Source organism: Chaetura pelagica, unplaced genomic scaffold, assembly GCF_000747805.2.
Source record: "Chaetura pelagica isolate M959 unplaced genomic scaffold, ChaPel_1.0 scaffold159, whole genome shotgun sequence".
NCBI classification, from domain to species: domain Eukaryota; kingdom Metazoa; phylum Chordata; class Aves; order Apodiformes; family Apodidae; genus Chaetura; species Chaetura pelagica.
The window spans coordinates 2,136,789-2,149,759 of NW_009954555.1; the positions used below are offsets into that span (position 1 = coordinate 2,136,789).

At 41.5% G+C, this 12,971-nt stretch overlaps 1 protein-coding gene across 1 annotated transcript; it reads right to left on the reverse strand.

Moving 5' to 3' along the window:
- Positions 1 to 3,118: 3,118 nt before the first annotated feature.
- On the reverse strand, positions 3,119 to 12,371 carry SLC25A33 (solute carrier family 25 (pyrimidine nucleotide carrier), member 33). Its single transcript, XM_010005153.1, has 6 exons — positions 12,197 to 12,371; positions 8,777 to 8,854; positions 7,167 to 7,267; positions 5,769 to 5,835; positions 4,341 to 4,624; positions 3,119 to 3,672 (listed from the first exon to the last, which is right to left on the reverse strand). The coding sequence occupies exons 1-6, from the start codon at positions 12,241 to 12,243 to the stop codon at positions 3,470 to 3,472; spliced, it is 780 nt and encodes a 259-aa protein (XP_010003455.1). The 5' UTR covers positions 12,244 to 12,371; the 3' UTR covers positions 3,119 to 3,469.
- Between the last annotated feature and the right edge of the window lie 600 nt (positions 12,372 to 12,971).

A 12,971-nucleotide genomic window follows, 5' to 3' on the forward strand; every position in this document is an offset into this window, starting at 1 on the left:
GCCCGGCGGGTTCCCGGCCCCTTCCCGAGGAGCCAGGCCCGTCGTGTTTGGCCCGGTGCCGAGTTCAAGCAGCTTAAGACTCGCAGGATGCTTGTTGTGTTACCAAAGCAGCGACGGGCCTTGTAGGTGCCGGCCCGACGGGGGTAGGAGATGGAGAAGGGGCTGGGGGAGCCCGGGACTTAAAGACTGCACAGGCCCAAGCCTGGAGAAAGGCTTTTGAAAACCACATCTCTGCCCAAGAGGATTCCCACCCAGGGTCCAGCACAAACAACAGGGTCTTCAAGAAGGCAGAGAACTGCCCATTACACTGAATGCTTCATGTTTTTGTAGCTGTCTGAGGAATTATGGACACGGGAAGAGGAAGAAGAGGCAATTCCCAGAGAACAGGTGCTCCATCAGGATGCACTTTTCCTACCAAAGCACCCAGTTGTCAGGAAAATGGAAGACACACCAGCACACTGCCTTCCCCTCCTCACCGACTGCACAGCACAGGTTTTAGACCTTTTATGGTCCTGGATCACCTTTACCCAGTAAACCATACACTGCAAATAACATCCCACTTCAGCCAGGGGCCTGCAGGGGCAGTTTGGTACCGGTGAGCCAGAAGCTGAAGGCTCCTGCTCTAGACTCTCTCTCTGGATAGACTGATACCCAATAGAACTCTGCAGAAAGGCCTCAGGTCTGATGGGAGTAGTTCCCAGGTCAGACCTGCTCTCTTCTAGGAAGCAAAGTAACATTTATGCTGATGAGATAATGAGGACCTTGTGCAAAACTATAAATCATGATGAGGGGCACAGTAGCAATCGAAGCATGTATCTTAACCATCAGTAAATCCAGATAATTTTGAGGGACATCAAGGCAACCATGGAGAAAAACTGCCCAGGACTTTCTAACCAGTAACAAATTCACCTGCCTTCCATGAAACTGACTTTCTGTGGAAGCTGAAGAAAAGGAATGAAAAGTGAAAAATGCTTTTAGTTTTCCTTTCACAAACATAGAAAGGTTATTTTTAAATTCAGATATCCCTTTGGAAAAAAACTACTTCAAATTCTTCCCCCTGGTAATAGGCTTATTCCATACTCAGTGACATCAATGGGATTGCTCATAAAGCATCACCTAAAAATGTTAACTCTTTACAGAGTTAAGGAATCAAGGTTAGGGAATTTTTTAGAAATCTAGTAGAGAAATTAAGGAAAAAGGAATAAATTACAACAATTCAGAAATTCTATTAGCTCCCAATATAGCTTATTAATGCCCTATTAAATAGTTGTTAAGTGGTTGTGTCAGGATTGGTAGAAAACCTTAAAGGCAAAACCAAAAATCCAGCAGAATTTCTGATTTTCACGGTACTAAAATTTCTTCACTTTCTCTTGCTTTCTTTCTTACCAAACCCCAAACTCCTCAAAAGGGTTTGAGGTCCCTCCCCTCATTCTCAAAAGACATTAGCAGTCTACACATTTGGCAATCATTTTAAATCTGAGTGTGCTGGAAGTACAGAAGAATACTAATTTAAGAAAGCAAATCTCACAGAAGTGTCCTAGATCTCAAAAATAGAAACAGCTCCGTATGACAGTTCTGACTCTGATAAAAGAGACTGAAGCTTTTGCTGCTCATTGTCTCCATAAAAAAAGCCAGGCCAGTTTTTGGTTACTCAACTGCTTCCTATTTTAGCTTGGGGGTAACGTGATGTGTTCTTTGCAGTGAGACATAAAAGAAAGCAGTTGGGTTTTTTTTTGCAGTTTTGCCTCATAATGAGGTATGCACACATTCTACCCTCTTTGCACTATGCTCCTCCATCACATTTATGATCTCAAGTACCAGTCATCAGGAAAGTTCTACTGAGAATAAATGTGAAGATTGTATCTATCCAATTATCAACCCATTCTATTTCTGCTATAAAATACTAGCCTCAAAACTTGATCTTATAAAAGATAACCCTACTCACTACTAGGCTGTTTCTTAGTGCTTTGCATGATCCTTCCAAGTCCAAACACCACCTCTGCTGCACATGGTCCTTGAAGTCAAAGTTGTCCATGAACACTTGTTAATGCACAAGAACTCAACACCTGCTCAAATCATGAGAAGCTCCTTGTTCAGTTCAACAGCAGGGAAGACTGAAGTATTTTTTTCTCAGCTGCCAAAGCAAATGACAGTAATGAATAGGAGAGCATAGTTTGGCCAAGGCAAGACACAAATCTACCCATATGAGTACTAAAATATTTTATCCTGCACTACCAGTAATTATTCATATACAGGATTTTAATCACAAGGTTCTGCTGCAGACAAGTGGTAAAGACTACTAAAATTAAAGGTATATCCTAATATTTATGAAAGAACTAATCTCAAGTATGCAGGTATTTGATTTATAACTGAAAGGTAAGAATGGTACCATGACTACCATTGAGGAAAACTCCTTTGATATTATGTCTTTGAAGGGGAAGGCAGTCATTGGATCTATATGAAATGTAAGAATTGTTCAACAGGCTTTTTGGTGTTAATTCTCATCTCATTCCTATCAGAAGCACTTCTCTACAAGGAGGGACATATTCATGAGTATCATATTGTAAAGCAGAATCCACCATGTCTGGGACCTCTCTTACCCTCTCCTCCACTCTCCAGAACCCTAGTATCAAAGTATAAGGAAAACATAACACAAAAAAGCCCCACAGTGGTACAAGGCTGAGGTCAGGACACATGACCAAGTTACTGCATCTCATGGAATTTATGCAGGGCAGCAGCAATAACTGACTTTCCTTATGCTCTTAGTCCTCCACAAAAGCAAGGAATAAAAGCCAAGTCCTGTTTATGCCCACTAGCAGAAGCATGTACCCCAAACACTTTTACTAAATCTTTATTTTTTACTAAATGCCTCCCACAATCACATTCCAGCAACACTGCCAGTGTACTTAGCTTTTCTAGACATTCTGGTATGTTGTTTCATACCATCAAAACAGAGAAAGGTACCACAAGATTGTCCCACTTGAACTCTTCAGGTTGTTCACACAGCAATAAACTATGCACCTCGAACAAACCAGGAGTCTCAAAGTTATCTGGGCATTAGGCTATTATAGTGCCAAAATGTGACATGATTCCAGTAGTAAGAAGACAGAATTTCAGATTTCCAAACCAGTTCTTCTGCTGTTTTAATACAGTTTTAATGAACATGAGTCCAAGAGATCAGTTGACAGCATGAGGTACATTCCTTGACCACATATGGCTGTGCTTAAGGAAAGGGACAAACATAAATTAAATAGTGTAATTTAATTTAGTAACAGTTTAGTTATCATTAAGTTAAAAAAAGTTATAATTAACTATTAACGTTAATGACTTGAAACCTTTCAGAAAGCATGAATCCAAAAGGAAATATCCAGCAGGCAGTCACAGTTTTTCCACCAGCATCAGTTTCTTAAAGGACTATTTGTTCAACAAAGAAATTGGTCTACAGTCTGTAACAGGAGTCTTGGCTTTGCTACTTCACATGGTCTTCTAACAGATACACAATTAACTCATAGGTGGACAACACAATGGCTGTGTTTGGTATCTGCCGGATGAGCTGGGCAAAGAGTCCTCTGTAGAAAGCCAGGTAGCCTTCTTCACGTGCCACCAGCCGTGCTGTCTGAATGAAAGCCTTGTACTTGGTGCCCTCCTCCCGCAGCCGTGTCCGTATCACCTCTGCAGAAAAGCCAAACACAGCCCAAAGTTACCAAGACTGAAACCTTCCCACTGAGACACGTGCCACTGCCAGGAGAGCATGAAAAGCCCAGGGACAGGGAAACCTTCCTGTGCCAACCACCTGCCAGCACCTTCAGCCATGGAACCCTGTACACACTGTCCTTCAGGCAAGAAGCAAAGTTAAAGATGACTTCCCTTTCATGTGGAATAAATTATTTGCTCATTCAAGCTGCTGCAGAACTAAATGCTTCACTGATGCTCAGATAATCAATGTTGCTTTTTCTGTATAACAACGATAACATTCTTGTCTATCGAAAACAAATAACATTGCTCAGCCCACAAGTGCTTCCCACCACTTGATCACAGAATCCCAAAGTCTGTGATTACTCAGCTAGATGAGAACAAAAGCATTAGGCATTCCATTTCTTTTGGACATTTTTTGAGGTTGTTTTTTTTTTAAAAACTAAGAAGTCCCAATCAGCAACTATGTGGCTAACTAGGAATGGTGGGACTGGTACTGAAAATGCCAGTGCAAATGCACATGCCAGAGTAACATGCATTTGGCCATTCAAACAACTAAGAATTTTACAGCCCTAAACCTCATCATTTGTCTTGGATTACAGGCAACAGCTGTTCTACTGCAGTCATAAATGGAAAAGTTAACATACCATGTGGATAAGCAATACAAGAGGCACAGCCCTTGGAAACAGCAGCAGCAAACATCAGTCCAAAGAAGCTTGTTGAGTTCCTTTCGGTCCCATTAGGAGGAGAAGGGGACAGCTGGACTTCCTTTAGGTGCTTTTTTAAACTTTCATAAATAGCAAAGCAGATAATAGTCTCAGAAATCCCAGCATAGGAGGCAGTCAGGCCCCTATAAAAGCCACGGACACCTTCTGTCTGGTAAACATATCTAGCACACTGCAAAGCATTCATTGGTTTTGAACCCCTGGCTCTAAAAAACAAACAGAACAGAGCATATCATGAGCTCAGAAGAAGAATTAATATTATAAAAACAACTCGTGGCTTTAAATAGTTTTTAAATGACAGAAATGGTTCTAAGTTTTACTCCAAAAATCTTCTAGGAAAGCTGCACAGAGTAGGACTCTCATGCTAAGAGTACACACCTGGCTTTGCTAATTCACTAATACATACTCATAATAATAATAATTCTTTCTGCTGAAGTTCTATCCAGTTTGTCACAGTTCACACTAATTCTTTCAAAGACAATAAATATTACATAGACACTGCTTTGTATTAAACTAGTCATTCCATTTAAAGCCCCTTGCAGCAGGCAAAGTGACAGAGGTCTGCTACATGAGCAATGATCCTTCATTTTAAGAAGCAGGACTCAGTTCAAAGGTGCCACCCTCTGTAGTGCTGGAACCAAGTCTTATAAATTATTTTAAAGTTGTGGTGCCTTAAAGGATCCTCTCTGACTTAACATGTCCTTGCAGGAAGGAATTAGCAGAGTCCCTCATTGCTTTGATATCCACCAGTGACTGTGAATCACCCAACTAATAGACATTACTGTCAAACTCCCTGTCTCCAGGAGGTTGCTTAACAGTAACACAATGCTGAAGGAAGCAAAAGACCATTAAACCACTGCAACAGATTCTTATTGTTTCTAGAATGTTTTATGAAACTCAACCAATGTGGCTTCATTACAATATAAAAACATCAACCTTTCTCTTTATCAGTAACTTTGGTTGCACATCCATCTGCATGACCTAGGACCAGTACAAATCATGTTGCCAAATGGGACACTCTATCTTAATGCTGTATCAAATAATTTCAGTACTTGTATATTTATTTTCAATGAAACCACAAACTGAACTTAACTCAGCACTCATGGCAACTTCCACATCCTTCTTAATAGTAACTGTGCATCAAACTGAAGTAGGACACACAGAACCTGAACCTTTAGACAGACCAGGCAGATGCATGGTGGTTTGAGAGGTGGAATTGAGGGTCAGGGAACCAACTGGGCCAGATCCATCAAAGTACAAAGAGACATCAGTGAAAATGTGGAAGTTCAGTTTTTCAGAGGCTCCTTTGGCCTATCAGTGGCACCCAATCTCCCTCAATCAGTTACTTACTTCCTCTCAAGTTGCATTCTAGTTTTCACCATCCATATAGGATTCATCAAGGAATTTGTGATAAAGGCTGAAAAAGAGAAACAAAAACCAAAAGTAGAGCTGAATCCAGGCTGGTGTATTGCCATGGCAAACATGTACTTTATACACTGTGCAAAGATAAATCTTGTTGCCAGTGCCATCTAGAGCTTCCAAAAGACACTCAGGTGAGAAGCTCACAATCTCTTTCCTGCCAGAGAATCAAATCATGTTAAACTTCAGGTGGTATCGACCAGTGGCCTTGGAATTTACTAAAGGATTCTTCCTTTTTGCACCTATTTTGATGAATATGTACTTCATGTTTCTAAAGACTGCTGTAGACAAGGTACCTTACTCACTGACTAGGTTTTAGAATAAGAGGTGAAAGGAAACCCGTGGGGAAAACTCCCATGTACTAGTTTGTTTCCCCTTGGCTGTAGGTGGTGCCATTGAGCCACCACATTAACAGAATCCACCCATAACGACTTAGTTGGGGAAACATTATTTTAAATTATCACTTTGATGACTGATGCTAGAACTAGTGGACCTCTTCTGCAGTACTATTCCAACAAAAACAATTTTCCCCATCCTGGCAGGAAAAAATACAACAGCCTAAAACAATTTGGCTAAAGCAGCATCAGAAGTTTGCTGGAGTCTACCAATATTTTGTTTTTCTTACATCCAGAGACATCACCATAGCATTGCAGTTGGGAAAAAAAGTTAATCCAAGGGATATTTAGATTGGACATTAGAAGAAACTTCTTCACTGAAAGGGTAATTAAACACTGGAATAGGCTGCCCAGGGAGGTGGTTGAATCACCATCCCTGGAGGTGTTTAAAAGACATTCAGATGTGCTGCTTGGGAATCTGGTTTAGCACTGGACTCAGCAGAGTTGGGTTAATGGTTGGACTTGATGAGACTCTTAAAGGTCTTTTCCAAACAGAACAATTCTGTGATCCTTACAGTGAACAACAATCTAGAAATACTTCAAAGTGTTGAACAGGAAAACTTCCTCTGTAGACAAGGTAAGTTAGGAGCTAGCAAAGTCCTGTTTTCTGGTATATACAACATCAAACTATGTGCATTTTCAGAATACAGCACATGCCTCTGTGCTCATTTATATACCACAGTTACCCAGAGCTGTTAGCCAAGCTGGTGTGTCAGCCTAGGTCCTGTACAGACAGAAGTCCAGCCCCTGCCTTAGCATTAATTCTATTTGTTTCCTAACTATTGAGAGGGAAAGAAGTATTGTAGCAACTACAGCTTGGAATAAAGAATTAAGGTGCATCTCAGAGCCCCACAGATACCTATTGCCTGCTGCTGGTGAGGGGCTGGACACTGGGGTGTTGCTGCAGACCACACCATGAATTACAAATACATACCTGCAGAGCCTGCAGAACACATGTGCACAATGTTGCTGTTAGGCACAAAAATGCCATTAAATTGCTCTTTGGCTTTGGAGTAGCATGCAAAATAGACAGCTCTGTGGGGGTAAAAAAAGAGAAGAAAAGCAATGTAATAAACACTAGCATCAAATTAGACACATTACTGTTCTTCTCGCCAAAAAACAAGACTGGGTCTCCAAAGAGGCCTCCACATGACTATTTCCATCTACAAAGAGACAGGAGGGTGCTGATTTTTTCCTCTCTTTACACTAAAGTGCCACTATTTGGTTTCACACCCACAGGGCAGAAATATTTTACTTTCACACCAAGTCTGTTATAGGAAGCAACACGGTCTTGCAGACGAAGCAAGTTGGATCGGATACCTACATCAGCTCTGGCATTAAACACACTTTGTAAACATGAGAATGTCCATTTCCCACCTGGAGTCTATGTTTTCCATAAGTTTGTTCAGCACTTTAACTGCATTAGCAGCACTCCATGCTTTAAACACTTCAGCCTGGACCGAATTGAAAAAGTCCCTATATGATTCATAGGAATAGAGGAAGCTCAGCTGATCTACGAGTGTCACTATGATGAGTAAGGAACTGTCTGAAGCCACAACTTTCAGCTCACAGCTCCTTGAAGTGAACTGCTGGAAAAAGGTGGATATGGATAGCTACAATTTGAGAACTTCCATGAAGTACCTTATTCCAATCTTACGGAAAAATAGGAACACAAAAGACAGCATGAGTGAGTTGCATGGAAAAGCAGGCAGTCTTGGATTTAGACTCCTGCTGCAAGGATTACCTGTACAGAAACAGGATTCCCCACTTCCAGGGGAACATCCTACCTACTAGGCAAAGAGCCAGAGAGGGAGGACACCACTCTTTGAGTTCCTCTTCAACTGGTTCAACCTCAGGCAAGATCATCTGCCAAATTCCTGATTGCTAACAACTTTTTACATTTGCTAGGCACAAAGATCTGCAGCCCTGCCAAGAATGGGACAGTCCTAGGTAGGTGTGGAAACCATTTCAGTGCCTGTAAGACTTCCAAATACAAACTTTGTAGCTATTTTTGTTGCTGCTGTTTAAAAAAAAAACAAGTGTGTAGGGAGGAACACACACATCTTCAGGGTTATGTGGCAGCAGTGCAAGTCTTTCCCTTTCAGCTGCAGTTTTCCATTTGAGAAGAATTTAGGCAATTATGGATCAGAAAGGTACTCCTCTCCTTGGCATCCAGCTCCTACTCAGTGTTTGGCAAGCACTTCCAGGGATTCAAAGGGAAGCAGAAGATCATATTGGAAAAATGCAAATATTAATTCTACAGATTTTTCTGCACGACTTTCTCTTGTTTTCTCAGTGCATGGTAAGTGGCTCTTGCAATGATTTGGAATTTAAGTGCCTTATTTAATCTGCACCTTCCAGTGTTATACAACTGTAAAGCAGATTTTTAGAAACACTTCTTAGTACATATACTGTGCAGCATACATGCACAAATGTCAGTTTACAAATGGGATAACTTCATGGCCTATTTTTTTTGAACCACGAATGCACTGCAACATTGGGTTGGTACCTTAAATATCTTTTAGCCATAGTTTAACTATTTACCTCGATGGTGCAACTCCAACCAAGTTTGGACCCAGCCCTCGGAAGAGTGACCTTGGCCCTTCTTTTTCCAGAATCGACCTTAAAATAAAAACAAACAGGAAGGAAAAAAAAGACAGCAATTGGGTTAAAAGTTACGCTTCTTGTTTTCAGGCAGTCAGTCAAAACAACTGTACAAAAGCAACGAGTATTGATTGTGAAGCTGTTAGCTTTTAAGCTGCATAATATACTTGAAAATTAGCAGAATTAGGTACTACTGAATAAAAGCACTGTTCCATAAAACTTCTGTGCACTACAGGCAAACATGTGCAATGTGGCACAAAGTTATAATTTCCATTCTTTGAAAGCTGTCAGGAATTGAATTAAAGCTACATGGAGAATCTGTGATAGTTGACTCTGATGAACAAAGAAGTATTTTTAGCATTCTCTGTATCTAAGCAGTCCAGGAGTTTGCTTCCTGTACAGGAACACACATTAAAGAAAACCTTTTCCCTTTAATAATTACCTAGTTATGTGTTTTCTCCCCAGAGTGAAAGCTGAATGTGGCAACTGTACTACAGGCTATGTCTCCACAGGCAGTTCAGGCATCTCTTGTTTCGAGGGCACTCAAAGGAGCTGACATCATCTTTCCCAAGGAAACTCCAACTGCAGAGGTACTGCTGGGAGCTACTGTCAGGACTGGATTTTATAACCAGGTCTAAAGCACCCAATGGTGCTCTCCTGCAGTGCTTCAGTTGCTTCACCCTAGGTTTCCAAAGCCATTTCCACCTGTTTTCCCTCACACCTTACACGGCACACTGGGCTAGGACTCCACTGAAGAAGAGAAATAGTTTGGACAGTTTTCTCAGAAGCTACCAAGCTCTGTACAACACCGTGCTGAAGTGCCTCATTGAAAATACTTACTTTGCAAGTTTCTTGCACTTCTATCAGCAGTCATGTTTACAAGGACTAAAACAACAGCCAAATACTAGTAAACAGCCAAGTATTTACCAGTGAAAGTAGGAAAAGTCCACTAATCACTGGGACTTCAGTGCACAATCTACTAGACAGCAACTCTCTTAACTGACCTCACCATGTGAGACCCACGTCAGACACTCCAGGTAACACCCAGCTCCACGGGTACCTCACGTGCACCTGTTGGAACTGCCAATTTTTCTGAATTTGCTTTCTAGGTCATCAGCACTGTTGAGAATGTTTCCCACAGAGTCCAAAACAAAGCTCGTTAGAAGAAAATAGAGGAGCTTCTAAAACACTTTTTCTGCAGCAAAGTTGAACTTTCTGTGTAAACTCCAGGGCTGAGTGTCTCCAAGGAGACAGATCCACCAACTACTTGTTCTTTGTCACTTAACAGTCACGACTGCGGATTCCAGCTGGGGGTGACTCATCAGAATCTTAAATGGATTAGACAAAAACAGCCTGTCCTTCTGGAGTGCTTTCTATACAGCAACAAACTTAACCTGCCCTCCTGGCTATCTGCTTTTTTTTCTATCTACAGCAGTTAGGGGGCTTTCATACTCAACATCTCTAACTCTTACAGAGCAACCTTATCTGTAGGGCTCTCTAGCTGATTCTTTAGTCATGCAATTCTACCCAAACCAGAAGGCCCAAGTCACATCAAGTTTTATTTTTTTTAATCCAGTATTAAGAAAGGGATAGAAGAGTAAATCCAAGACACCTAACTTCACTTCTTTCTTTATACATTTTTATTTTATCAGAAGATCATAATCAATAGCATTATCTGTTCTTTGTAGATGCTGCCTGAAAGGAACTGTATTTTGCTCTCACTTCCCAATCCTCTGAAGTCAGCAGGTTGAAAACTTGGTGATATATGCAGCTGAGCAGTTCCTGAAGTGAAATGAAATCAAGACCATAGTAGTGAAACTTAATGAGCTTAATAAATATATGAAAAGGTTAACTCAATTTTAAACCATTTCCTTTCTCCCTAAAAAAAGACAACCCCAGAAAAAGATGGGCCAAGAGGATTAATTAAGAGCCTTGTGCCTTCAAGTTTTCAGTTTAGTTACAGATGCCTAAAGTCAAATGCTGCAAGGTGAAAAGGCAGCAAGAGAAAGGAGGTGAGAATCAAATGCAACTGGCACTACCTCACATTTTTCAGTCACGAACTGCCCTAGAGTCATCTCTGAATAGACAATGAAACGTTTGGCAGGGGAAAGAAGCACTGTTTACAATACAGGAACTCAAGTCCCAGAATGACTCTAGCCAGATAGTTCTGCAGAGAGTTGGAATTAGCACTGTACTGTTATATAACTGTGCAGCTCCTCCCCAGGCAGCCTGCCCAGCGTGTGCCTTACATAAAATCATTCAGCTTGCTTTGCTAGGCATGATTTTCTTTGGCATTCTTGCTACCCGATCTGAAGAGGACCTCTCTGGTCACCCTGGGGTGCCCAAAGATCCAAATAAACTCAATCCATTTGCATGAGGTCTGAGCCCTAAGTTTATGGTGTTTTTGTATGAAACACAGTAGTAGAGATCTGGGCTTCAGAATTGCTGGTAAAACTATTCTAAGTTGGAGGGTTTCACATTTCCTCCTCTCTGTGAACACACACCTGAAAAGGGAACAGCTGGAGCAGCAACTGCTGCAGCATGAACCACACAGAAGGCTTTTAACAGAGATCATAATACAGGTGCTGACAGGATTGATGCATAGCAGTAATTTGCCAAGACAAGATCTGACAGCACACGTAGCTCATGAAGTCAGCTATAGCTGAGGAAAAGATACAAGTTTCTAAGACCTCAATTAGACAATTCATTTTAGTGAGACTACTTTTGCAAAAAGTGTCCTTCCCCCACTCCCTCAAGTTTCAGTTATAGATCATCCATGCAGGAGTGCAGACAAGTATACTTTAAAATACATGGGAACACAGAACTCTGGAGGTCACTGGGTTCAAACTCATGCTCAAAGCAGGGCCAGCTTCAAAGCCAGACCAGGGGCTGACACACATCACTGGGTGCAGTGAATCAGAAACCTGGCTACAATGCTGGTCCTCTAAGGTGAAGGAAAGGCTACAGGCTCTCACTTTGGTATGAAGCCTCAAAGTGAGAGTGCTTCAAGAGAGGAATTTAACCTTCCCTCCATCAAACAGGTAAATGGCATGGGCAGCAACAGCAACAAGCATCTCCAGTAGCTCCTCAAACCAAACTGGAAGTGGCTTCAGGAAAAATAGAACATACATGGCTTGTTTAGTCCTTCAATCAAATTTCTGTGGAAGTTCAAAGGAATGCTCAGGAGTCCCAAATGTGTGTGCTCCAGAAAAAATAATTTCTCTTTCTACCGTTGAAAGCAGAAGCTCAACTGACACGAATCCTACCAGTGCACAACATTTGGATTCCATAATTTCACAAAGGGATTTACACTCAGACTATTGGTGTCAAGCAGCATGGAATGACAGGAGCAGTACTCACTTGAGAACACTGAAGAGCCCAGGTGATACAGATGTTGGCCTGACCATTCCTTCACCACTGATGGTCCCCAGCTGGACTTGGGGGTAGTAGACAGCCCGGAAGGCTAACTTTGAAGACTGGAGCCTAGTCTTTATTACCTCTAAGGGACACGTAAAGATTGCACCAACCGTTCCTCCACATCTGTAAAGAACAATTTAAGCAGAAGACAAAGTCAGGAAGACATACCTGCACAGATGTGTGAAATCACAGCATGGCATATAAATACAATCTGAAGGCTTGTCTTCTGTTGCTACATAGTGTGGACAAACTAGTAGAATGCAGGACAGGTTTGGCATTGGGCAAAGGCTATTCCCAAACCCTGGGGAGAGGAGATTGAGAAACTTAAAATGACCACGTGTAGTGAGGAGATTGGTAAAGACAAAGATGATACCCAGCACTAACAAAAAAACCCTGACTGACCACTAAAGGTCCCATGTTTTGCCAGGACTTGGATTTATGCCTGTAAAAACTTCAGAGGCATCCATGTTTCAGAGGTTGTTGTCCTAAAACAGACATACCCTTGGATGGATTTTTCTTATGGGAAGCAGGAAGCTGGTAGATGAGAACAAGCCACTGGGGATTAGGACACTATGGACTGAAAACACAGTAATACAATTCTTCACCATTTCAGTACTTACAAGCAAAACAGCTGCCTACAGAAGTAGCAAATATCAAACTACACTAGGTTAGGCCTTCTTAAAAACAATGGATATCAACTACTTTTTGGGGTGGAAGC

Excerpts from the sequence above, each read along its gene's own strand:
- SLC25A33 (XM_010005153.1), bottom strand. The coding sequence starts at position 12,243 with ATGGTCAGGCCAACATCTGTATCACCTGGGCTCTTCAGTGTTCTCAA. Across the intron at positions 5,836-7,166 it reads GTGTTCTGCAGGCTCTGCAG|CCTTTATCACAAATTCCTTG; the intron begins GTATGTATTTGT and ends TCTCTTTTTCAG. Across the intron at positions 3,673-4,340 it reads TTGTATTGCTTATCCACATG|AGGTGATACGGACACGGCTG; the intron begins GTATGTTAACTT and ends GCTTTTCTGCAG.